At 45.9% G+C, this 27,705-nt stretch overlaps 1 protein-coding gene across 2 annotated transcripts in view; it reads left to right on the top strand.

Annotated features, from left to right (window-relative positions):
- Positions 1 to 27,705, top strand: part of ABTB3 (ankyrin repeat and BTB domain containing 3) — a 305,101-nt gene that overhangs the window by 161,185 nt on the left and 116,211 nt on the right. For both annotated transcript variants that reach the window (XM_058568493.1, XM_058568492.1), the window contains exon 2: positions 20,789 to 20,938. In XM_058568493.1, coding sequence (XP_058424476.1) covers positions 20,789 to 20,938 — 150 coding nt within the window. The remainder of the gene's footprint in view (positions 1 to 20,788; positions 20,939 to 27,705) is intronic.

Genomic DNA, 27,705 nt, shown 5'->3' with positions numbered 1-27,705 from the left:
AAGATGGCATCGCAGTCCCCCTGGAGCCTGCCTGCAAAACAGGCCTTTTTGAGCTCCGTCTCCTGCCAGGGGACTGTGGGAGACTGGGGGGGGGTGGGGGGTATCACTAACAGAGCCAGGGAAGTGCAGAGACAGGGAGCAGGCTGGCTGTCACTTCTCAGGACCCAAGGGGAGGCAGGCGGTGGCCAGGACCCCCCAGCTGCCCAAGGGTCTTCTCTCAGGGCGTGAGTGGCCTGAGGCACCTCTGCACTTCCGGCTGTCCTCAGGAACACCATGCCCTCTCCCTTGGTGACTGGGGACGGGGAGTAGAAGGGGGACGTGAGATGGTTTGCAGGCAGCAGAGCCAAATTGCAGTTGGGGTAATTACATTTTGCCTTAGCCATTGCCTCCTGGGGACCACTCGGCCAGCGTCCAGCCTCGGGGTGGTGGGGGGAAGCCAGGCCCACTTACACTGGCTCAGCCATGCATGCTGCGATATTCCTCTGTTCCTGTGCTCTGCAAGTAGACCAGACTTGAGGCAGGCAGCAGTGGGACTCAGGGACCCAGCCTGACTCCCACACCTTGGGGGTGATGGCCAGGCGCAGGCCAGCCCCAGCTGGTGACAGGGTTGCAGAGGGCCTCCTGGCTGCCCCTGTATGCTAATCATAGGCCCTGGCCTGGCTATGACTAGAACAGAGCATAGCCATCCCAGGACCCCATCGCTGACAGGAGCCAGAGGAGCATCAGAGAGACTAAGACTGGCCGCCCCCCTCAATTACCACTTCCAGGGCTCAGCCAGGACCCCACAATCACCTCTCAGGGGCTCCCCTCCCTGCATGCTCCCTGAACTTTGGGGAAGCCCTTCCTATCTTTAGCTGGCACTGCCTCTTGAAGTATCCATTCTGGATGTCCATTTCCAGCTGGGTAAGCCAGGGCAGCTTCTCACTGTGCCTAACAGTCTTCCACAAGCATCCAGGTCCTGGGTCCCTGGGTTGCAATGCAGCTTTGCCCAGATCACATAACTCTTCCCTGCCTCTGTTTTCTCATCTGTAAAGTGGTGATAGTAATCATAGTTACTTCATATGGTTACTGCGAGGATTGAATGAGCTAAGTTTAGAATGGCACATAGTAAGTACTAAATAAAAGTTAACTGTAAGAATGATGATGACGACGATGTCTCGGTTCCCATAATGCTACCACTGTTACTCCTACGACTATTATTACTGCTACAACTATTAATGCCATTATTACTACAACTACTATTTGTGCTGGTACTAATACTACCACTAGGGTGAACACCCCCCTCCAAGATGTGTATGACAATTATGGATTTATAAAGCTTTGGAAACTTTAACGGCTCCCCAATGAACTTCTACAATCTTCATGTGGCAGTCAAGGTTTTTCACGCTGTAGTTCTGCCTCCTGCCCCCAGGCTCCTGCCTGATCTCCAGGCACAGCGTGCTGCCTGGTGTTTCCACCAGGAATGTGCCCCTCTACCCTACTTCCCTCCTCTAGCCGGACCAGCTCCTTCTTTCTTTTCTATTAACGCCTTCCCTTTTTAAAATCCACATTCCTAAAGACTCAGCTCAGATGTCATCTATTTGATGAAGTCTTCCTTGGCTGGAGAGAGATAAAGATGCAAAATAGGAAATCAGGTTTAATCAGAAGTGGGGATTTTGGTGTCCAGGATGGCAGCAAGAATGGAGGCAGCAAAGTTCCCAATTAGTGCTGAGAACTGTCAGGTGGAGGAACCAAATTAGGAACTGAAGCAACCAAATCTGCCTCCAAGTAGCTTAGATGAATTCTGCTGAGCGCCTTATCATAACAAGAAACACGGGTTATTGAGCATCTACTGTGTGCCAGCCACTGTTTGTGTATGGATACCTTCACAACAACCCCATGAGACAAATGCTGTTCCTATCACCCCCACTTTATAGATGAGGAAATGGGGCACAGAGAGGTTCATTAACTTGGCCACAGAGTTAATAGGTAACAGAGCCTGGATTTAAACCCAGGCAGTCTGGCTCCAGAGCCCGTACACCTAACCACTCTTCTGTTGTATTGTATTGCATTATTGTGTCTATTTCTATTTCCCCTCCCGTCTTCCCATCATTCTGCCCTAATGATCTAATCTATCCCCTGCCACTGGTGGTAAGCTAGGATGGTAGGGACCAAGATATCCTCTATTCCTTAATTCTTTAATTCAGCAACTATTTCATGCCCACCAACTGAAGATATAAAATGTGTGAGTATATGGCAAGTACTTAGAACAGTGCCTGGTACGTAGTGGGTGTTAGCTCCCTTCGTGACCATCATCATCATCATCATCTCCACCCTCACCACCACCATCAGTACCATCAGCACCATCATCATCACCATCACCATCATCATCAGCATCATCTATATCCCTGGCACAGAATCTGGCACTGAGAAGGTTTCCAGTGAATACTTTGTTAAATGATGGATGATGAAGCCTCTCTCTCAATCACTCACATTTCCAGGAGGGACAGCTTTTCAGTGTCAGAAGATCGATGCTCTGATTCTCTGAGTCCCCAGAGAAGCCATTTGCCGCCCATCTTCCTCCCCAGAGACAGTGGATGCATCCTTTCTTCTCCTGGAAGTGGCTCATTCCCACCTCAACTCTCTGACCCCAGTGAGCAGGATTGATTCCCCCTCCTCACACCGGAACATGGAGCCCGGCCCCACTCCTTTCCAGTCATGTCAGGAGGGCCTTGAAGCTGAAGCACATCTCCAAAGCAGAAAAGAGTCTCCAAACAGAAACTGAGAGATGAGAGGAAGCTGGGGGCCGTGGGGAGAGCAGCACTGGCCCACGAGGTCACTTCTTCAATGGGCTGCAAGGAGTGAACGCCAAGAGCATTTCTGAAAATAAAATGCCAGAGATGATGATCTCGAGGCAGAGAGAGAAGTGTCTGGAAGAACGGAGGAAGAAAGTTATGAAAAATAGCATTCTTTGGTCATCTCTATTTCTGCATTAAACACTGGAATTTACCCAGAGGGGAAAAAGGCAAAGACTGAGGGAGATGACCTGACTGAAAAGAGATACTAAATTTTAAATTGGAATTAGATGTCTGGACTTCTAGAAGATAGGTGATGCTCATTTCAAAATGACTCTATCAGGGCCCAGCTCCCTGAGGAGCTTCGTAAGGCTCAGTCTACTTATAGGGACTATTAGTCTCCTAGGGCTGCTGTAACAAATTACCACAAGCTGAGTGGCCTAAAGCAACATAAATTTATTCTCTTATAGTTCTGGAGGTCAGAGTCCCAAATGAGTCTCACTGAGCCAAAAATAGGATGTCAGCAGGGCTGTATTCCTTTCCAGAGGCTCTAGGGGAGAATCCCTTTCCTGCTTTTCCAGCTTCTAGGGTCTGCCCACATTCCTTGGTTCATGGCCCCCTTCCATCTTCACCACCAGCTATGGCCAGTCGAGTCTTCCTCACACTGCATCATTCTGACACCGACTCTTCTGCCTCCCTCTTCTCCATTTAAAGGACATGGATCCCACTAGATAATCCAGGATAATCTCCTAATCTTAAACTCAGGTGATTAGCAAACTTAATTCCATTTGCTACCTTAATTCCTTTTGCCATTGTGACAGAACATATTCACAGGTTCAAGGGATTAGAATGTGGACATCTTTGGGGACCATTATTTTGCCTATCACAGTGTTAGGAATATAGGATTGTATTCTGATTCTTTCAAAATTAGTCGTTCCTGCCTGGAACTGGAAACAGCTTTCCATTATCAAGAAATGGGATTAAACCAGTTAGTATGGCCTCAGGGGAGTTACTTACCCTCTCTGGTTAAACCTTTGTTTTCTCATCGCTAAAATAAGGAGTTCAGCTGTAAGCTCAAAACGAGTGACCCCGGCTTCACCATCCCCTGCCCGGCGTCCAGCTCATAGTAGGCACTCAGGAGATGTTTGTGCTGACTAGGGGGGACCTGGATTGAGTGGTGCCTAAGCCTTCCCAGCTTTCAAGGTCTGTAATTTCATAACTCACGGTTCTAAACAATAGAACTCAAGTTTTCAAAATGGATATTCACATCTGTCAGGAAGCTCCTCCGGGGCAAAAAATGTGTCATTTTTCTCTGTGGCACAAATCTTTGTACTAGGAGGCTCTTGATTACACACACACACACACAATAAATGGATGGGTGGACAACTGTGAATGTGTGTGTATGTATATACATGTATATAAATACGTCTACATGTATATAGACGCACGCACACAGAGGAGGAGAGAGAAAGTGTGTGTGTATGCATGCACGTGCCTCAGTTTGGCATCTGTAAACTAATAACAATAATAATACCAACTGCAGAGGGGTTTTGTAAGGATTAAGATAGTTAATACACGTAAAACGCTTAGAATACTGCCGTAGCAGGCGCCGGGTAAAATCTTAACTACTGTTTTTCATTAGTGTTATTACTATCCTCCCACAACACTGAATGGATGTGGAAGTTCCACATCCTGTAGGAAGTCCCTCTGCTGTAGGAAGAAGACAGAGTCCCAGTCATTTAGGGAAATCTGGGGCGGCTTGCTGAAGGAAGTGGCATTTGAATTGTGCCTTGAAGAAAGGCGGAATCGCTCCTGTAGTAAGCCGAGGGAAGGGCCTTCTGGATGGGAGGAACCATGTGAGCAGAGGCGTGGAGGTGGGGACTCTCATCAAGGAAAGCGAGTTGCTCTATCACTTTGGGAGCGGTATGAAGTTCGGTTGGACAGCTGGGTTAGGCAAAGGTCGCAAAGGTATTTAAATGCCTAGTTAAGAAGTTTCAGTCTTACCTTCTAGGCAGTGGGGAGACACTCAAGCTTACTGAAGCGGAGAGGTGGTCGTGAGCTCAAGACTTTGCTCTAGGCAGTAAGAGACATTTAAAATCACAGGGAAATCGGTTAGTCCTAAGGCCACCGTAACAAATTACCACAAACTGCGTGGTTTAAATCAACAGAAATATATCCTCTCATGGTTCTGGAGGCCAGAAGTCTGAAATCAAGGAGTCGGGAGGGTTAATTCCTCTTGGAGGCTCTAGGGGTGAAGCTGTGCCCTGCCCCTCCCCTAGCTTCTCGCGCCTGCCGGCAGTCCGTGGTTCTCTTTGGCTTGTAGAGGCGGCACTTCCATCTCTGTCTCTGTCTTCACATAGTCTTTGCCTCTGTGCACCCTGGGTCTGGAACCTCCTTCTGCCCTTCTCTCATAAGGACACATGTCATTGCGTTTAGGATCCAATTGGATTTAGGATCCAATTGGATCATCCCCTAAATCCAGGACAATCTCATCTTGAGATCCTTAATTACATCTGCAAGATCCTTTTAACAAATAAGGTCACATTCCGGGTGTTCTGGGGTTAGGACAGACGTACCTTTTAAGGGCCACCATTCACCCTACCACAGACAGCTATGACAATTGTCCAGCACAGGTCTACCCTTAAATACAAATTCCTGCCATCAGATGGGCCAGAGCTTTCAGGAGTCCAGAAGTACCATGGGGCTATGAGTCATTTTTCCCGTGGTTTTTCTCATCTGTGAAAGTAAATATGGTGTGTGGGGCCCAGGCTTGGTGGGGGGGCGGTGGGGCAGCAACTGTGATTCGGGGTAACTCAGAGGTTCTCAATCTAGTTACACGTTAGAATCACCCAGGAGAATGCTGAAAAAATACCAGTGCCTGGGCCCTGCCCCCAGAGATGCTGGTTTACTTGGTCTGGGGTGGGGACCAGGTATTGATGCTTTTTAAACTCCCCCAGTTATTCTTAAGTGCAGGGGTTTTCAATGAGGGCGATGTAGTGCCGAGGGAGTGAGAATTGATTCTTGGGGGGCAAAAGAAACCCTTAGACATTTCAATATACGTGACCCTCCACCGGACCACATACATAAATAGATACACAATGTATCTACAGTATTAAAATTCCATGGGATGGGGTGTTTTAAAATATAGTATATTAATAGGAAATCTGAGGTACAGTGAGGCCCGCAGATCAGGAGACGACTGCCATTGAAGAGGTGTTTGTTACTCTCGGTTCCTGAGAGGAGGGGGCATGCCGCCCCTGGGGGTGCACAGGGAAGCATTGGGGTGGGTCGGGGCAGAGGGAGAGGGCGAAATTGGAGCAAGAGTCTTCGTTGTGGTTTCCGCGCAGGCACTGGCGAGGCAGGGTAAGCAGATTCAGGATTGGCTAGTTTGAGTAATAATTTCCCTGAGCTCTGGGGCGTAGGGTCTGTCCCTGGTTGTCGGGAACCTGGCCCTGGGTGGTTAGGGCAGGGGGATAGCGGCCTGGAGCTGAGAGCCTGATTAAGGAGGTGGTGTGAGTGTGGGCTCTGGACTGGTTGGTTTGCATTTGAAAAGCACGCTCACTGGCCAGTTGCTTGATGTCTCTAGGAACCGGCTAACCTGGGGAGGGGCAGCGAGGCCCCAGATGTCAAAGCACCAACATACAGAAAATAAAAGCCACGGTGAATAGTGGGGGTAGGAGGTGAGGAGGGAAGAAAATGTCCAAAAAGACTTCTTAGGGGGAAGGGACCATAATGAAAAAAGAGTTGAGAAACACTGAGCTATATCTGGGCTGCTTCATGTATTCTTTGGTAGAACTCCCAGAGCAGGTGCATCTCCCCAGAAGCATCCTTATCCAGATGTGTAGCTGGATCGGGCCCCTCTTTGCCAGCAAGGACTGTGTGCTCGCTTCCTCAGGGGCCCATCGCCTTGTCAAAAGCCCAATACCTTTTAACAGCAGAAACAAACGAAAATTTAGAGTCCTCTTGTGGTTTATTTTGCTCTGTAATCAGCTGCTGAATTTGGCCTAATGGGATTCTAATGTTTTTAAAAGCCAATTTAGTAATCTTTGTATTTTTGATGGATTGTGAAAGCCCTATTAGTTATTTATATCGGTGTACACATGCATGACTGCAAATGGCAGATTTATGCTTTTATGTGCCATTAACATCTACACTCTGTTAGCAGCATTTAGCCAGCTCTCAAAATGTTGGCCTAATCTCCTCTATGTCTGTAGACACACACACACACACACACACCTCTATCATTCCGTGTGGTCAGCCATGGGGTGTTTCAACTTATTAAACATCCTAGGGAATAGTTCCTCACTATATCATATCAAATAAGTGATAAGTCTTTAGTCACTAGGTTGTTTAATTAAAGATAATCAGTCTTTGAAGACTTAGAATACAATTAAATATACTTAACACTAAAGCTTAGTTGAACATGATTTAATCTTCTTTGGATGATTCAGGATCTTACAGGCCTTGGGGGTCTTCGTTATGCATATAAATGATCCTCATGCTCTTACTCTGCAGAAGTTCCATTGGAAAGAGACTTCCGGTTGGAAGCCTGCCAAGTAGATGGGTCTCCACTGTAGAGGATACCCTCACAATTACCTGGAAATGGTTTCTAGACATCCCAGGGATGACAAATCTGTGAATATTTGTCCTTGGCATAAAATGCTCTGACAGCTGGTGTGAAATCCATTTTTCAGCCCCCTTTTATTTCTCTCACAGGAAGAAATCCTCAGTGGGGTGCTAATGTATCACTAACACCTTTTTTTCAAACTTACTAATCTTTCTTTTCCATCAAGAACTCTACCTAGGACTCATTCATTAATTCAGCTTGGGTTTATTAAGCAAGTCTCAGTGAGACACAGTAGAATTGGGGAGTTGGCAACAGGGAAGGGTACAGCTAAATTTGTTTCAGGGCACATAATGTATATTCAAATAATGAATCCAGAAGGTTTCTTAATATAAACCTCCTTACCACCCCTACTGCCCATCATCTCCTTCCTTCCCATTCTAGTGTGATCACCTTCGTTAGTTGAGCCATACTCAAATAATAGTTAAGAATTAAAATTAATCTGAGAAAGAAACAGCTAAAAATAGCCTCAACATACCTTTTAAAAAGGTTTGCCTTTTAAAAAGAAAAGGCAAAAACTGATAGAACTGCAAGGAGAAATAGATAAATCCACTGTTATAGTTGGAGACTTCAACATCCCTGTATCAGAAATGGACAGATCCAGCAGGTAGAAAATCAGTAAGGGTATAGTTGAACTGACTAGCACCACCAATCAACGGGATATAATGGACATCTATAGACTACTTCATTCAACAACCGAATACACATTCTTCTCAAGCTCACATGGAACATTCCCCAAGATAGACCACATTGTGGGCCATGAAACACACCTTGACAAGTTTAAAAGAATAGAAATCATACAATGTCTGTTCTCAGACCGCAATGGAATTACACTAGAAATCAATAACAGAAAGATGGCTGGAAAACCCCAAATACCTAGAGGTTAAACAACACACTTCTAAATAACACATGGGTCAAAGAAGAATCTCAAGAGAAATTTTAAAAATATTTTGAACTAAATGAAAATGAAAATGCAACTTGTCAAAATCTGTGGGATGCAGCAAAAGCAAGGCATAGAGGGAAATGTATAGCAGTGAATGCATATATTAGAAAAGAAGAAAGATGTAAAATCAATAATCTAAGCTTTTGCATTAGGAAACTAGAAAAAGAGAGCAAATTAAATCCAAAGTAAGCAAAAGAAAAGAGTTAATAAGAATTAGAGCAGAAATCAATGAAAGTAAAAACAAGAAATCAATAGAGAAAATCAACAAAGCCAAAAGCTGGTTCTTGAAAAGATCAATAAAACTGATAAACCTCTAGCCAGGCTAACTAATAAAAAAAGAGAAATTATTAATATCAGAAATGAAAGAGAGGACATCACTACAGATCCTATGAACATTAAAAGAATAATAGGGCCGGCCCCGTGGCTTAGTGGTTAAGTGCGTGCGCTGCGCTGCTGGCGGCCCCGGTTCGGATCCCGGGTGCACACCGACGCGCCACTTCTCCGGCCATGCTGAGGCCGCGTCCCACATGCAGCGACTGGAAGGATGTGCAGCTATGACATACAACTATCTACTGTGGCTTTGGGGGGAAAAAATAAATAAATAAAATCTTTAAAAGAATAATAGAGGATTACAACTACTGTATGCGCACAAACTTGATAACCTGCGTGAAATGGACCAATTCCTTGAAAGACCCAGTGCATATCGGGTGATAAGAGAAAAAAAGTGAAAGAAGCAATCTGAAAAGGCTAAATACTGTGTTATTTTGGAAAAGGCAAAACTGGAGTCAGTAAAAAGATGAGTGGTGGCCAGGGCGTGGGGGGAGGGAGGGATGAATAGGAGGAGCACAGAGGGATTTTACCGCAGTGAAAGTATTCTGTGTGATACCATAATGGTGGATACATGTCATTATAAGTTTGACCAAACCCATAGAATGTGCAACACCAAGAGTGAACCCTAATGTAAACTATGGACTTTGGATGATATTGATGCATCGATGTTGATTCATCAATTGTAACAAATGTACCGTTCTGATGGGAGATAATGGGGGAGGCTGTGCATGAGTTTACATAGTGGGTATATGGGAAATCTGTGTACCTTCTGCTCAGTTTTGCTGTGAACCTAAAGCTGCTCTAAAAAAGTTGAAGAAAAAGAAGATTCACACTCAAAGGCAGATGACAAACTAGGAAAACACATGTGCATGACACATGTCAAGCAAAGAGCTATTTTCCTTAATATAGAAAGAACTTATACAAATCAGTGAGAATTTTATATTTCTATAGAAAACTAGGCACAGGTATGCAAAAGCAGTTCTCAAACAAAAGAAAATAGATGCTAGCAGCCGTGAAATAATTGTCTTGTTCATAATTACATGAAATTGAATTAAATTAGATATCATTTTCCAGCTGTCATGTTGGTTAGGTTATGGTATACACACGTGGACTTTATCTTCATGGAATTTCACACTCTTGTACTTATTCATTTATTTGTGTGATTATTTGATAGATGTTTGCTGCTCCAGCCAGACTGCTCTGTGAGGGTAGGGCTTGTGTGGTGTTTGGCTCAGAACACAAAGAACCTGCACATTGTTTGGACTCAGTAAATATTTGTTGAGTGAGTGAATAAATTAATAAATGAGAATGGATAGAAAGTTCTGGAATCTTACACAAGAAATGACTAACAGTGTTTCCCTCTGGAGAATGGGACTATTTGCAAGGAGAGGAAAGGAGGCTGCTTTCAGTTTACCATTTATATCCTTCTTACTGTTAAGGTTTTTGAAATGGACTTCTAATGAATGTTTTGAAAGTAGCTTACTTTTTTTGTTTGTTTGGTTTTTTTTAATTGAAGTATCAGACATACAATATCCTACTAGTTTCAGATGTATATCTTAGTGATTTGATATTTATATACATTATGAAATGATCACCATAATAAGTCTAGTTATCATCTGTCACCATACAAAGTTGTTACCATATTATTGATTCTGTTCCCTATGATGTACGTTACATCCCCATCACTTACTTATTTTGTAACTGGAAGTTTGTACCTCTTAATCCCCTTCACCTATTTCGCCTACCCCACAACCCCTCCTCCCTTTGGTAACCACCAATTTGTTTCCTGTATCTATGAATCTGTTTCTGTTTTGTTTTATGTGGAATCTAAAAAACAAAACCAACCAACCAACAAAAGTGAAATCGTATGGTATTTGTCTTTCTCTGACTTATTTCACTTAGCATAATACCCTCTAGGTCCATCCATGTTGTCGCAAATGACAAGATTTCCTTCTTTTTTATAGCTAATAGTCCATTGTGTATATATACCACATCTTCTTTGTCCATTCACCTATCAATGGGCACTCAGATTGCTTCTGTATCTTGGCTATTGTAAATAATGCTACAGTGAGCATAAGGGTGCATATGTCTCTTCAAAAGTAGCTTACATTTTTAAAATGAATGTCCAAGATGGGAGTGGGGTGGTAAAGAAGAGACATAGGATACACAGAGGCCAACTTTTGACTCGCCACATTATCTCAACTTGTTGATAGGGAAGCAGAGGGTCAGTCTAGGCTGGAAGCAGACTGTGCTTCCAGGAGAGTGCTAGAGAGGCAGAGGATCCGGCCAGGTGTCCAGCTCAGCCACACCGAGACAGCTGGTTGAGATCTTTAGGCTCAGACAGAGGTGGGAAAGAATCAGGTGGGTGTTGAAAGTTCACAGAAGCCAGAGGTCAAGTTTGAAACATCTACTGAGCCAGAAAAGACCTACAATCAGCATTCTATTTTTTTTTTTTTTTTTTTGGTGAGGAAGATTGGCCCTGAGCTAACATCTGTTGCCAATCTTCCTCTTTTTGCTTGAGGGAGATTGTCCCTGAGCTAACACCTGTGCCAATCTTCCTCTCTTTTTGTATATGGGATGCTGGCACAGCGTGGCTTGACGACCGGTGTGTAGGTCTGTGCTTGGAATCTGAACCCGTGAACCCGGGGCTGCTGAAGCGGAGCACGTGAACTTAACCACTATGCCACCGGGCGGGCCCCCACAGTCAGCATTCTGAGTCCGGGAGATCTGAGAGGCAGAGAATGATATGGGGCAATGCGTTGGTCTGGGTCTGCTGACATCCTAAGCGGGGAGTGCTATTCTCTTCCTCTGTTGTATCTCCCGTTGAGTGTGGGCATCTCTGGGTGTATGATGATTCTTCTGACCAGCACGCCAGCAATGAATCCTGACCTCATGGAGGCAGGAAACGAAGCACCGGAAATTATCTCCTCCCATGATGTACAAGCCCCTCAGCAAGGCACTCAAGCCCCTCCGTGATCTAGCCCCTGCCCACGGCCCTAGTCACAACCTCATTGTGATTCTCTTCAACTCAGTGCTCCAGCTCACTACAATCCCTGCAATGCACCAGGAGTTTTCCTGCTTCTGTGCTTTGGATTTTGCTGCTCCCTCTGGTTTGCTCATTCCCAACCCCCTCTTCCCCACCCCCCGTCCAGTTCACCTAATGAACATCAGCTCATCTCTCAATACTAATCCTAGGTCAGCTCATCTATGAAGGCTTTCCTGACACACCACCCAGGTATAATACCCGATTTCTATTTGTGCCACCAATGTAGCGTGTGTGGGCTTCTCTTACAGCACCTGCGACACTCACGAGTATGTGTACTTACCCCACTAGGTTATGAATTTCTTAAGGACTGGATCTGTTTCTTACTTTTCATTGTAGTCTCAGTCTGGCACATTATATAGAGTGGATGGATGGATGAATGGATGAAAGGGTAGGTAAGTGGATGGAGGGATGGAGGGAGGGAAGGGTAGATGGAGGGATGGATGGAGGGAGGGAAGGGTAGATGGAGGGATGGATGGAGGGAGGGAGGGATGAAGGGAAGAAGGGAGGGAGGGAGGGAGGGATGAAGGAAGGGAGGGAGGGAAGGAGGGAGGGATGGATGGATGGATGGATAAGTGGATGGATGGATGGATGGATGGATGGATGGATGGATGGATAAGTGGATGGATGGATGGATGGATGGATGGATGGATAAGTGGATGGATGGATGGATGGATGGATGGATAAGTGGATGGATGGATGGATGGATGGATGGATAAGTGGATGGATGGATGGATGGATGGATGGATGGATGGAGGGATGGATGGATGGATGGATGGATGGGTGGATGGGTGGATGGAAGGAAGGAAGGGTAGTTGGATGGATGAGTAGATAGATGAATGGAAGTTAAGCTCCATGAGAGCAGCTACTTGGTTTTGTTTCCTGCTGTGTCCTCATTGCTTAGCACAATGTGGAACACATAGTAGATGCCCAAAAATATTGTTTAATTAATTAATTAATTACCCTTTTATACATTAAAGGATGATGCATTATATAAATGGGATTTGAATGGATGGATAAATGGATGGTTGGATGTATGAAATGATTAACGATTTGAATTGCAACTATTCAAGGGGAAGTTGCATGGCCTCCTTGATATAGAGCAAGAGAGTCTCCATTGTCCAAAAGGCAATCTCCTTATTATTTGACCTTGGCCTGTTGCCACGTGTTAATTGAAATGTCAAGGACTATTTTTTAACTCAAAACACTCTAACACACAACTTCCCTGTCAGTCACACCCCGGGCTGAGTTTTATCACCACCACATGACACCATGCCCATGAGCATCGCTGCTGTGGAGGGAGCAAGGGACATGCTTTTCAGAGAACTTCCAACAGGCCACAGTCCATGCTCCTGGGAGCCAGATGATCTCCAAAATCTGACCAACCTCTGACATTTCCACAGCTACTCAGGACCTAGCTGGAGGCCTAAAATACCATTCCACTACTGGAAGTTCTGAAATGAAACCCCGAACCCCTTAGGAGGAGTCAGAGACCGAAGCAGATGCTCACAGTCTTGCAGGGCCCCAGGCACTCCTCACTGCAGAGATGAGGAAAATGGGAAAATGAGTCTCTCTCTCCTCTTAAGCCTCTATGAGATTGATGTAGCTCAGGACTCAATGCAGGGAGTTGCATGGATAATGCAATGAAGGCAGAACACTGGGAGAGGAGGGGGGCAAAGGAGGTAACCAGTAATCTTGTAAGGATATTTACCAGTGCTCCCTCATGACAGGGAAGAGAAAGGGGCATAAACCACCGTGGGGCTTGCATGATGAGGCTTTGCATCATGGGGAGTGGGAAGAGAGCCAGGAAGCCTACTCAGCACTTTCACTTGGGTGTCCAACAGGTGTCTCAGATTGAATGTGACCAAAACTGAATTCTTGACCTTTCCCCCAGCCCGACCCTCCTGCAGTGTTCGCCCATTTCAGTAAATGCTAAATCCATCCTTTTAATTCTATAGGTCAAAAACCTTGGAGTTATTCTTGGCTTCTGTCTTTTTCTTATACCCTACACCCAATTAGCAGTTCCCTTGGCCTTGTCTCCATTGGATATCAAGAATCACTTTTGTACCACCTCCACCATCGTTACCCTGGTTGCCCAGCCACTCCCTACAGTATGTTCTCCAACTGGAGTGGTCCTCTGAAAACGTCAGATCACATCCCTCCTCAGAACCCTCCAGTGGCTCCCATCTCACTCCCATAGTCACCCATGAGGTTCCACCCAATCTGCCCTCACCACTTCTCTGGCCTTATCACTTACTGCTTTCCCCTCACTTTCTCTATTCCTTCCTCCAACCAGCCAAGCCCGCCCCCCTCAGGGCCTTTACCCTATGGTCCCCTCTGCTGGCCTGCTCTTCCGCCAAGACATCAGTCTGGCTCTCATGCTCACTTCCTTCAAGTCTCTCTTTGAATGTCTCCCCTCTGTGTGACCCTACCACCCCACCCAGCAGTCCCCATCCTCCTTTCCTGCTCTGTTTTACCCTGTGGCACTTACCACCCAACCAGCTACATATTCTAATTATAGATCTGGAACACACGTACCAAGATGGCAAGGATTTCCAGTATTTTGCTACTGGATCCCCAGTACCTAGAACTGCACCTGGCACCTAGTGGCTGCTCGGCTAATACTCATTGAATTGGTGAATGAACAGAATATTTTGCCCTTTGCTTCTCCGTGGTCCTGTAACAGCTGGTTTTCTTATTTATGCTGTCAGTGTTAGAGCCACACCGTCTCCCCACTGTCTCTGTGCACCTTGTACCACGTACAAGGCCTTAATGACAGCAGAGCTGCCACTGTGGGTTGACAGTCCCTAACCCAGATTTTAATTAGCTCCCCTCGCTCCTGAGCTGACTGCAAGGGAAAGCTGGCTGCATATGGCTCACATGGGGAGGGTAGGCTGTGGGATCACCTTGGGCCATTTCCTCCTTTGTGACCCCCGCTACCGTGTCCCTGCCTCTCTCTGCCTCAGCACCCAGCAGGCACACGGGGTACAGCTTCCCTGTTGTCTCAGGATCTCCCTCCCTGGATCAGGAGCTTTCTAAGAACAGGGCCTGCAGCTTCTTTGGGTGTCGGGATCTCAAAAGTGACATTTGAATTGGGCCTTGAAGGATGAACATGAGCTTGCTGGGCACCCAGCAAAAATGAGGATAAAGATGGTGAGGGCGAGGAAGAAGTGGAGATACTGGGTGTAGACCACTGTTTCTAAAATTTTGGCTGTGAAAGGGAAGAGAGAGAAACACGGTAGCTGGAAGGTAAATGTTTAGTTTTCGAGTCCAAACCCTTTTTTGGCCCAGTGCCCTCCATGGCCCACCCCTGCTTCCCAGGGCAGCTTTTCTCCCACCTTCTGTACCCTCTGCTCCAGCCACTCACTCCAATGCAGAGACATGCCTCTGGGCCTTTGCTGTTCCTTGGAATGTCCTTTTCTAATAATAATAAATGTAACATTTATTGAGCTATTTATAGGGGCCAAGATGTATGTGTATTAACTCATTTGATCTTCCAGTGGCTCTATGAGGATTAGACTATGACTATTCCCATATTATTTGCAAGGAAACTGAGGTACAGGCAGGCTAAATGATATGCCTATGGTGACATTGCTGGGAAGTAGCACAGCGGTGATTCGACCTGAGCATTCATTTGGGCTCCAGAATCCACACTCTTTCAGCTCTGCTGTAAGGTGTCTGCTCCCCCAGGTCCCAGCTCCAGTGTTAAGCTCCCCTGGGAAGCTTCCCTTCCCTTAAGCTCCTAGGCTGACTTGGGCTCACCCTGCTATGCTCCACACTGGACCCTATGCACACCTCTGCTCTGCTTTCCCATAGTATTTCAGTTGGTGATGCATCTGTCTCTCCAGCCAACAAGGAGCCTTTGAAGGCAGAAACACGTCCTGTTGTCTTTGTGGTTGATGCTCAGTGTTTGTGGTTGAATAAAGATGCGCAGATATCTTCATCTTCTTTTAAGGTCAGCACACTTATTCCTTCTATGTACTTCAGGCTCCACTTCTGGACATGTTATTGAACCCATTTCTGAAAATTCTCCATCTTTCCTCTTATTTCTTTTGATGGGTTGGCTTCAGACTTCCTAAGAACGTTCCCTTGGAGTGTAATTCATTCTGCGGGCTAAAAATGAACCATGGTCTGGGTTTATCCTAAATGGAGTACGGCTTGCCTCTCACAGATGAATGGGTTCACCAAGCCAGCCCTGAATTTGTTTCTCACTGCCAAGTCTCTTAAAATAAAATGGGGTTTCCAAGCCGGTTGTGCAAACATTAAAAAAAAAATCTGATAACTTCCTATCTTATTTCTTAATAAATTTAACAGTAAAAGAAAGCCTTCTGGCACTGTGTTATTGAATTCCTAAATCTTTGGCTTCAAAGAACTTCACTTGGATTATTAGCAAACATTTATTGACTCCCTCTTTTGTGCCAGGTTGTCCGTATATTTTATCCCACACAGCCTCCCAGCCACACTAGGAGGTAGATAGTATCAAATATTTTACAGGGGAGAAACGGAGGTTCAGAGGAGCCAAGTCATGAGCCCCATGCCGCACAGCTGGGAGATGGCAGGGCGGGAATCTGAACCCAGCCAGGTCTATCTGGTGCCTGTTCAAGGGCTGGTCTGCTGCACCCCAGCTGCTCCCTTCCCATTTCGTAAAGCTGGGACTGATGCCAGGACCCTCCACGTTAAATTCTGGGGAAAACTTAGCAGAAAACAGGGTCTGGCTTGGCAGGAGGCACTGGCAGTGTCTATTCTCCTCCTGCAGCCAGAGACAGACAAGGCAGAAACCAAGCCTGGGGCCACGGTGCCAGGACGTACCTAGTCTCCTTCCTGTCCTTCATCACCATCGTCAACATCGCCATTGAGGGGAGAATGGATGATGCTGGTGGCTGTCTTATTTGGTTTTCTCTTGGTGGCCAGATAGCATCCAAGCCCAATAACAGAATGGAGACGCAGAGAAAAGCTGAGAGGAGAGAAAAGATGGCAGGGCATTATGTTTACTATGAGGCCGTCCTATGCATATAGGAAAGTGGGCATATAGGGAGGCAGAAGTGCACCCCTGTTGCCCCCATGGGACACAGAATGCCAGACGTGGTTTCCCAAGGGGCCCACTCAGAGGCGCGGTTCTCGTATTTTATGTTCTAAGTGACCTAACCAGAAGGTCGTCTGTCTCTAGTCACACAAGATTTCGGAAAGATGATCTGAAAGCCTGTTTGAATCCAGACATGAAATAAACAAAACTGCACATTTGTGGGAACAGTGTATTTGTCAGGCACTTACTATAGGCCAGAGGCTTTCAGTATATTATTTTGTTCAGTCGCCACAATTAACCGATGAGGTGGGTATTTTAACCCCTCTTGGCAGACATGAGAGCTGCCTGGGGCTCTGGGAAGTTCCTTTTCTAAGTTTCACAAGAGGCTGAGGCCGGATTGGAGCTCGGCTCCATCAGAGCCCATGGTTACCCGAGGCCCCTCTGCCCACCTACAGCCAGGTCAGTCCCACAGCAGAGAGATCTGTTTATGGCTAGAAATGTGGACACCCAAAGGCACCAGCTCCTCATCTTTTAGGACCCACAGACCCCTTTGAGAATGTGAATGAACTTCCCTCTTAGACAAATGCACAACCCACCCCAAAGTAATAGAATTTCAGGGAGACCATGACCCCTTCAAGCCCATCATGGACCCTAGCTTATGATCACCTGCTCTCCAGGGAAATTATGTCCTTTAAGTCCAGTCAAAGTCATATTTGAACCTTGGTTCCCCCTGTTTTTGAACTTGAGTCTTCATCACTAGGCTGTAGCTGTCCTTGGCTCCAATAAGGGAAATGGATGAGTTGTTCAAAACTCAGGCCTGCATCTGACACTAAAATATGATGCTCGGACCTTCTTGTTGACCTAGCTGATTTTTATACAAAAAAATAAATAACTCTAGTTTATGTGTATACCACATATAGAATTCTCAAAATGAAAGAAAAAAAGAAAACTCTGGTATATAATCTTTGCATAATAGATCAATTATAGGTTTCCCAAATCTCAGTAATCTAGCTTTCAAAGCTTCTTTGAATAATTATATTTTCACATTTAAATTTCATGACCCTCTAAAAGAAGAAGGAATAATCCCAAGGGAAATTATTTATTCTTATGATAAAGCATAAAGTAGTCCAAAGCTGGGTTTATATACATTAATTGATTTTCCCCTCAGTTAACATATGTTGAATACCTACTATTCACTCAGCACATGCAAAATACGTTTGTACACATTATCTCATTTCATCCCCCACCTCCAGCAACCTTGTGAAGGAGACAAGGCTTCTACTCTCACCCCCATTTCACAGAAGAGGAAACTGAGGTCCAGAGAGGCTCTGTGACCTGCCCAAGGTTAAACATAGGGGGGAAGTGGCAGAGCCAGGACTGAAACTCTGGGTTCCAGGCTCCAAGTCCTATTTGCTCGTGCCTCAACCAACATATGAAGCAACGTTTTAAGATGCAGATCTGGGATAAGAACTTGCTACACATAATGTAGATACCAAGAAAGCAATCCTGTAAGTACATGTAAAGGTCATTTGTACTATTAATTAGAAAACTTCATCTTCCCCGACATTGAGGGCTCACTCACGCATCTCCTTTGCTGTGAAGCCCCCTGACAACCACCCCCTTTCCCCAGGGGGACTTCATCACCCGGAACCTTGGGTCACTTATGACACTGGGTGATAATCATCTGGTGCCGTTTGCAGTGAGTGCTCTGAATTAGAGTCAGAGGTATCAGGGGCATCAGATGAGGGATTGGCCCAACGTCATTGCCATGGCAACAGCTGCTTGACTTGGCCTCCAGCCAGATGTCTCGGCAGGTGAGCAAACAGGAGGAAGCAAGGATGACTCAGGGCGTCAGTGCCCGGGGTGAACAGGAGAAGGACTTGGCTGTTAAGGGAAAGGGGACAGGGAGGAGGCTGGCCTTGGATGACAGGCATTTCTGTGAAGGTTTTATCTCCCCTTAAAGGCTGAGGGTTCCTGAAGTGCAGGGCCCGCCTCTCAGTCATCTCTGCATCCCGTGTGGAGCCTAGCCCAGCACTGGGTAGTGTCCAGTAAATGGTGAATCTGTGTTGCTCAATTAATGCCAAGTTGTATGCTGGCACAGTCCACAGTGTTCTTCAGACTACCCATCATGACCCGTTAGTGGGCCATGAAATCACTTTTGGTGCTGGAGACCAGCATGTTTGTTAATAAGATAGAAGAGAAGAGAAGTGAAAAGAAAAAAAAAATTGAGAGTTGAATCCTACATGGGAAGGATCAGTATTATTTTCCATGAATTTTTTTTTCATGGAAAACATGAAAAGTATGTGGTGGGGTGTGTGTGTGTGTGTGTGTGTGTGTGTGTACAGGGCCGTGATATAAAATACATTCTTATTCTGAATCACAGTCACAAATGTTTGAAAAACAATGGTTAAAGAACAATCTTAGAGAGAATTTATTTGACCAGTTTCCTGATTATAGAAACACTAAAATCTAATGGTCATTTGCATCATTCATCCATTTATTCATTATTCATCCAAAAAACTTCTACTATGTTTGCCTTTCCCATTATGGCAGCCTTCTAGGTGTGAAGACGAAACATCCAGGCACAAGTGTGGCTGCAGCCACTAATTAGGCAGCACGGGCCAGAAGAGGTGTGTGACAGGGCCACCTCATGCCTGCCCATCTTTGGGAGAGGAACCTTTGTTAGGTGAGCTTTTGTGGTTCAAGCAGGGTGAGGAGTGGACTTGAACTACCTTCTTAAGTATGTCTTCTGCTTCTTTTGCATGTCCAAAATGCCTAGCATGGTTGGGAATACAGTAGGCACTCAATAAGTGCTGTCTACTTATTGACAACTACTCATTCTTCAGGTCCCTGCTAAGACATCCCTTTATTCCTCATTTTCTCCTGCCATAGGGCATGTATCCTATGGCTTTGTAGTTATATGTATAAGTGTCTGTCTCCTTCCCTTAGACTGTGAGCCCGCTGAGGGCAGGGAGTATGTGTATTCTGTCTATCACTGTATCCTCAGTCCCTAACAGCATGATGCCTGCCTGCCTTGTATCCTCAGTGATTGGCTCTTGGTAGGTGTATCTGTTAGTTACCACCATAATAATGCTGAGTAACAAACAACCCCAGTATCTCAAGGGCATACCAAGTTAGCATTTGTTTTTGTGGAGCAGCTCTAAGCTGCAGGTTGTTCCTGGATCTGCTCCGTGTGTCTCTCACCCTCCTTAGACCAGCGGGCTAGCCAGGGCGTGTTTGTCTCATGATAACGGCAGAGGCACAAGAGAGCAAGTTCAACTGCACAGGCACTTTTCAGGCCTTGGGTTCCACCGTATCCCTTAACATACCTTTGGCCAAAGTAAGTCAAGTCCAAAGTCAAGGAGAAAGGAAGTGTGCTCTGTCTATGGAGGTTGGGGCTGTGATGGGAACAGTGAATATTTCTGAATAACCTACCAGAGTAAGTTCTCAGGTTCTCGCTTAATGTCCATGGAATGGAAAGGAAGGGGAGAGAATAATTGGGTATTCACCATACAAGTCACAAAAGTCCATGGGGACTCTTCTACTTCCTGACATATAGCTCTGCAGAGAGAGCCAGAGCCTCGTCTAACAGATAACAGCCCAGCCACCCGGAGTTAAATTTCTTGGGCAGAAGAAGCAAGCTCTCAGAAGGGACTGCCAGCAGAGACTCTTTCTCCAGGGCCCTCAGGGATGGCAGCTGCCTCTGGGACAGAGAATGGGACAGTGACCCCTGGCTTCTCAAGGGGCATCTCTGAGTGAATAGAACCCTCGCAGGCCCGAGGGAAGGATTCTATTTTGTGTCCTTTGGACGTGTGTGCGTACAGATGAGTACCCCCATGCTTGTTAAAATCAGCAGGTCAGGACTTGGGGAAACCTTTTTAAGTAGCTAGACATCATTTCTAAAAGGGGCCCAGAGCCTTGGTTCTCATGCTGGCTGGGCGGTACCGACTCTGGTGCGGTTTGAGGTTGTGCGAGGTTCTGTGCGCCTCCTTTGGTTCACCGAAAAATAACGATCTGTTTCTCTTTCATTCTCTCTCCCCGCCGACCACAGGAGTGCTGTGCCTGCCAGACAGCCTGAACCTCCACAGAGACCCACAGCGGTCCAGCAAGCCGGGAGAGCTGCCCATGTTCAGCCAGTCGGAGCTGAGGACCATCGAGCAATCCTTGCTGGCCACCCGCGTGGGCAGCATCTCAGAACTGAGTAAGTGGACACTGGTTCTCCGGCCCTCCGTGTGCCCAAGGTGCCAGCTGCCTTCAGGGCAGTGCTTTGTAACCAGCCAGGTGACACCTTTTATTGAGCACCTGCTGTATGCACAAACCAAGGCCTATGATGGCTGTGGGGAAGGCGAGGGCTCTGGGGTCAGGCAGGCCTGGGAGATTTCCTGGCTCTCCCACTGATGTGGGTCAAGTTCCTAACCTTCTCTGAGCCCCAGTTTCCTTTTATATAAAATAGAGAAAATAATAGTACCCAGCTTAGAGGTGAATTCAGTGAGCTAATGCCTGTAAAGGGGTTTGCCACGGTGCCTGGCACACAGTAAACGCTCTATGGATGGTGGCTGTTCACTGTTGGTTTCCATGACAGAATCCATTTAAAACATATGCCAGATCACCTCTCTCTGTTCAGAATCCTCCACTGGCTTTCTATCTGACCCATAGGAAAAACCAAAGTCCTGAGAATTGCTTCTAGGCCCTCCACCTTCCCTCAGACGTTTTCTTCCACTCTCCCCTGAGGCCCACTGACCTCAGCCACCCTGGCACCTTGTTATTCCTTGAACACAGCAGGCATACCTCAGGACCTTTGCACTTACTGTTCCCTCTTCCTGGACCACTCTTCCTCCAGATATCCACGTGGCTCGCTCCCTCATTACGTTCAAGTCTCACCCAAATGTTACCTTCTCAATGAGGCTTTCCCTGGACACCCTATTGAAAATTATAACACCCTGAGGACACCTTTCCCTCTAATATTTTTTATTTTTTAATTACAACTTCACTGAGATATTATTTACATACAGTTCACCTCTTTAAAGTGTACAATTCAATGGTTGTTAGTATATTTCCTGAGGTGTGCCACCATAACCACAACCCATTTTAGAACATTTTCATCAACCAACAAAAAACCCAGTCAGTAATCATTAGCAGTCACTCCCCTCTCCACTTCCCCCTAGTCACACTAGATTTTACTCATTTTTTTTCCAATTGTCGATTTCTCCCTACTAGAATGTATTCTCACTGAGAGGAGAGATATTTGGTTTGTTCATTGATGGAACTTCAGCACTCAAAGTACTGCCTGGCACATAGTAGGCCCGCAGGAAATATGAAGATAGAGAGAGAGAGGGAAAGAGGGAGAGGGGGAAAGAGAGAGGGAGAAAGAGAGAAAGAAAAGAGCAGAAAGGTAGAGAGAAGGGAGGGATTGTCAAGAAGGCTGGGGTATCTCAAGTCTGGGCAACGACTTGCCTTGCTCGTGCACCCCTAATTCAGGGCTGTGCTCTCCGAGTTTGGCCAACCAGAGGAAAATCAAACTGCATTAACTTACGATCCAATTGATTGTTGCTGTGTGTTAGTTCCTGATGGGACTGGAGCATTGATCTCAGAAATGCTAGATTACGTTCAAGTATGAGTTGGTGTGAAATTCTAGAAAATCCTGAGCTATAAAAGGATTCAGGATCCAGAAGTCAACTTGTGCCTCTTCCCAAAAGAACTCCCTGTATACCCGGGATACACACCCTCCGTTTAGCACATGGCACGTGCCTCTGCAAGGGGAAGTCATAGCTGATTCAAGCTGCAGGAGCCCTTTATGGTCACGAGAGCGCTGCTGCCCTGGCTCCTGGCTTTGGAGACTGTGCTTCCGTTCTCATCAAACCCCTGAAGTCACAAGATGCCTCCAGTCACAGGGTCTTCCAGCTACTGGTCAGTCATACGATTGTTCTTAGACTTTTGGATGCCGTGGGCCCGTTTGGCAATCTGGTGAAGCCTATGGACTCTCCCTCAGAATAATATTTTTAAATGCGTAAAATACGTGCATACGTTTACAAAGGAAACCAATTATGTTAAAATTCAGTTACTGAAATATTTTTCATCTAAATTGTGGTATAGTAATTCTGGGCTTTTTTATTAGCACATTGTATACCAAGATTTAGCAGCAGCTCTGATAACCCCGTTATTGTGAGGTAGTGATGTGTGTGAAGGAGATTTTGAGATATCTGCGGCAATGGGAATGGGGGAAGGAAATGTCTGCTTTTTAACGGTCCCCCAGGGATTCAGATGTGGAGGGTCCAAGCAGCCCCTTTGGGAAAACACTGCTCTAAGAAGAAATGTTACATCGTTTGGGACTCCGAAAATTTCTAGGACCTGCCAATGACCCCAGAAACACAGAATCTGGCTACAGGGTTGTGTCATGTCTACCTGGGCATAACCTGGGAAGAGGCCCCCTCTCCAGTCTCCCCTGGGGTCTCAAAGGTTTGTTCTGGGATATCTTTTGTTTGTTTCTTTATTATTATTATTATTATTTTATTGAGGTCATCAATTTACATGAATTTTATAACATTCTGTAATTTCAAGTGTGCATTATTATATATCAATTTCTGTATAGACTGCATCGTGCTCACCACCAGTAGTCTAGTTTGTATCCATCACCATATATATGTGTCCCTTTACCCCTTTTGCCCACCCCCCACCCCCTTCCCCACTGGTAACCACTAATCTGTTCTCCTTATCCATGAGTTTATCTTCCACATATGAGTGAAATCATGTGGTGTTTGTCTTTCTTTGTCTGGCTTATTTCACTTAACATCATACCTTCAAGGTCCATCCATGTTGTTGCAAATGGCATGATTTTGTCTTTTTTATTGCGGAGTAGTATTCCATTGTGTATATATACCACATCTTCTTTATCCATTCATCCATTGATGGGCACTTGGGTTGCTTCCATGCCTTGGCTATAGTGAATAATGCTGCAATCAATATAGGGGTGCATAAATCTCTTTGTATTGTTGATTTCATGTTCTTTGGATAAACACCCAGTAGTGGAACAGCTGCATCATATGGTATTTCTATTTTTAATTTAAGAGCCCCACCTGGTGTCTAGCAGTTGGGCTGGGGGCCTGCTTGATTCCGGCACTCTCTTCGAAGAAAGCATTTGCTAAGCAAATCCACGCTTCACCTAAGCAGGCAGCCTGCAGGGGCGGCTTGCCGCATAAATTGTTTTTAAGGACAATTTGCCCTGTAAATTAAATGCTGTTGTTGTCATTGAATGTTGACTTTCACATATGAATTGTTGGCACACAAATGGATGCTGCGAATTACAAGTGGGCTTTGTACATTCATTAAGTCAGCCCTGTAGAACGTGTGCTCCGACGCCCATTGATAAGCCACGTGAGTGACTGAAGGTAATAAAATTGCCTTCTTTTCTGATCTGACTGTAATTTAGACTGGCTCGCTCTGTGGTCTGAATCAATACAGGCTTGTTTTCTCTGTATACACAGAGAGCTGTTCTTCATATGCAAAGGTTACTCTGCCTGTGGATTCTAGAAACTACTGTTTTTCCAGCGAAAGCGAGATGGAGAGAGTTAGTTCCCAGACAGCCTTGCTCTTCTTGAATCGGGTGTCCAGGCTTGACTGCGGAGCCCTGACCGTGGCCTTCTTAAAGCTAACAGTAATAACAGCAGCAGCTGGTGTTTATTAAATTAGAGAACTATGAAAAATCTTGACATGAATTTTTTCAATGTAACCATTATTATCCATGTTGATATGGGAATGGAGGCGAGAAGAAGCTAAGCAACTTGTCTAATTTAATCGGCCACGTCTGAGAGCTGAAAGTTTGCGATTGAATCCAGTTCACCCCTCACCAGTAGACGACACTTCCTCTGGGGGAAGCCCAGCAGGTGTTTCTCCACGTTACAGATGGAAAGAGAGCCCCACTCTGTAAGATCAGGGTGTCGGTCAGGTCTGCGTTCCTTCTAGCGCTGAGGATCTGCAGTTCACTCTGTAGGGCGCATTGTGGACACTGTCCTCGAAACTACATTGGAGATGTGAAAATTCACGAAGGTTACCAAGTACTTCATCAGCGGCCAGCTGGGGGCCCCCTGCAGGCTGAAACTTCTCCCAGTAACCCCGCCTCTATCCTCAGGACATCACATTAAAATCCAGAACTGCCTTGATCCACCAGGACGTTCAGAGCACTTAGCTTTGTCCAGCCTGTTATGGCTTGGGGTAAAAATACATCCCCTATTTCTAGAGCACCTACTGTGCACCAAGTGCTGTAAATACATTAAAGGGATTATTATTCCCATTTCACAGATAAGAAAACGGAGACCTGGAAGGATAAGTGTTTTGCCCAAGGCCACACAGCTAGTAAGTGGCAGAGTCATAATTCAAACCAGTTTTTCTTTTTCCACTTTGCTATGCTCTGTCCGATTCAGCTTTGCATTCTGAGCACCTCACACTTTGCCCACAGCTTGGGAAATATCAGTTGAATGTCCAATGAATAAACGAGTGACCCACAGTGGACTAGTCTGTGAAGCAAAAGCTGAAGAAAACGCTCGAGGTGAAGGGAACTGTTAATGAAACTCCAGTCAAATGTTAACTATTCTATTGAACTGAGTTTTGAACTGAGACCTAGAGCTGAACCTATGTATGTCTAAAATATTTGAATGAGATGCTAAATCAGGATACCCCAAAGGTCCCCAAATCTCAGGCTGGTGATTCTTTAACCCTGAGCTCTAGGAAATTTGCAAGGCGATGCACTGCACTTCACAGTTGGCTTCGAGTCTGGCGGGCAGTCTGGGTCTCCTTCCCTGACCCAGTGAGTAGGTCTGGGGGAATCAGGTCCACCCCGTCTACCCACTGAGGCCACAGGGAAAGCAGAGGCCCTGGCTTTTCTCACTTTCAAACCAGCGCGACTCTGCATTTGGTCCCATCCAATCCCATATCTGCATTTGGTCCCATCCAATCCCATATTTGCGTCCTCTGAGATCTGATCTCGGTTCTTCTGCCCAATATCCCAGCCTTACCCTCAAGCTCCCAGTTAAATCCCCATCGGACAGTCATTAATTGTTGTTTAAAGGGAAAAAAATGCCGGCTTCATTGAAAAACGCCTCTTCCTGTTATCTTTTCGCACTAAACCGTGAACTTGTGGTTCCCACTCAATGAGGCAATCAAAATGGGGCCATTAATTTACAGCTGTGTGCAAAAAGGGTTTCTGGGTTTTCTCTCCTCAATGTCACCAGAAGAAACAAAAAAGCAGCCCTTATTGCTTGGGCATGGGGGTCTCGCTCCTTGTTTGAAATACAGATGGCTCTTTTCAGAGAGTCCTGCTGCCTCCAGCCCCCAGGGTACACCCGTGGCCCTCTCAGGTGGCAAGGTGGCCACTGGCCTCTCGGTATTTCTTGAATACTACACTCATGCTTCCAACCACAGTGCCTCTGCACCTGCTGTTTCTTCTGCCTGGAAGGCTCTTCCCCTGATATTAACAAGTCTCCTCCCTCACTTCATTCAGGCCTCGGCTCAAATGTCACCTCCTCAGAGAGGCCCTCCTGTGACTGCCCCACTCATTCATCCTTCTCCCTGCCCTCTCTGTACACTCTTCCTGCTTTCATGTTCTTCAGAGCACTGATTACCACTTGAAATACTGTATATTTACTTGTTTATTTTCTGTCCTCCCCACCAAAGTTATAAATCCCATGAGAGCTGAGTTTTTCTGAACATCACTGTAACCCCTGTGCCTAGAACAATGTCTGGCATACAGTAGGACTCAATAAATATTTGATGAATGAATGAATGAGTGCATGAATGGTAAGTTTCCTGCTGAATCCAGAGTGCAGTCTTTTGTTGTTCCATCCCTGTTCCTCCAGCTCTCCTTCTCTTTACAAACGAATCTCCTCTCATCACCCTGTACTAATGACATGGATTATAGGTGGTCTTTTCTTTCTTTCTTTCTCAAGGGGAGGAGTTTTGGTGAGGCAAGTTAAACAACAGTTTATGATGCTAGAGAGTGCCGTGGTTTCCTCATCTGTGCTGTGTGACCTAGGACAAGTGCCTTGATCACTCTGATCCCTAGTTTTACCATCTGTGAAAAGAGGTTGATGATACCTCCTCCCCCAGGGCTGTGGGAGGTTTTGAAACATAGTATAGTAAGCGGTAGCTGGCCGTGGATGAAATGGAAGAGAAGGGGAGGAAGCGAAGGTGCTTACTCAGCGCAGGTTTGAGCAGAAGGAGCCCACCGTTGGAATGTGTGGCCCTTTGTCCCAGGGTGATTGCACACAGGAGGACTGCTTGGTGAGAGCAGCACTGATAGCCTGAGTCTGGCAGGTTGGAGCAGCTTTTCCCAAAGGGCGGCATGGGAGATGATCGTAGGTAATACGCAAATACGCTTTCTATTTTTAATTGCAATGAATTTTTTATGAGTGCTAGAAAAATATTAGTTTTCCCTTTATGGCATGGATATGAAGTTTCCTTTTAAAATGAATTTATTTGTATGAAAGAATAAGCCAATTTAAAGAAAAATAGTAAGTAAATAAATTGTACCTGCGGCACACAGGTATGAGACACGGCGTGATGGTGATTCCCAAATCACCAACAGTGGATTCTCAAGTAGGTTCCTAGAACCAAACTCCAGCTGCCCAAACTCGAGGCAGCTAGTGACAAGTGGATTTGTCGTTTGGGGTTCATGAAGCTGACAGGTGAAGCAGCGGATAGCACACAGATAGAGTGGAGTTTGAAATGGAGCTAGTGGGCCGGCCTCGTGGCTTAGCGGTTGAGCGCGAGCACTCCGCTGCTGGCGGCCCGGGTTCGGATCCCGGGCGCGCACCGACGCACCGCTTCTGTGGCCATGCTGAGGCCGCGTCCCACATACAGCAACTAGAAGGATGTGCAACTACGACATACAACTATCTACTGGGGCTTTGGGGGAAAAAAAGAGGAGGAGGATTGGCAATATATGTTAGCTCAGAGCCAGTCTTCCTCAGCAAAAAG

Source organism: Diceros bicornis, chromosome 25 (assembly GCF_020826845.1).
Source record: "Diceros bicornis minor isolate mBicDic1 chromosome 25, mDicBic1.mat.cur, whole genome shotgun sequence".
NCBI lineage: Eukaryota > Metazoa > Chordata > Mammalia > Perissodactyla > Rhinocerotidae > Diceros > Diceros bicornis.
The sequence above is the reverse complement of the archived record's forward strand: the minus strand, read 5'-3'. Positions and strand labels throughout refer to the sequence as shown.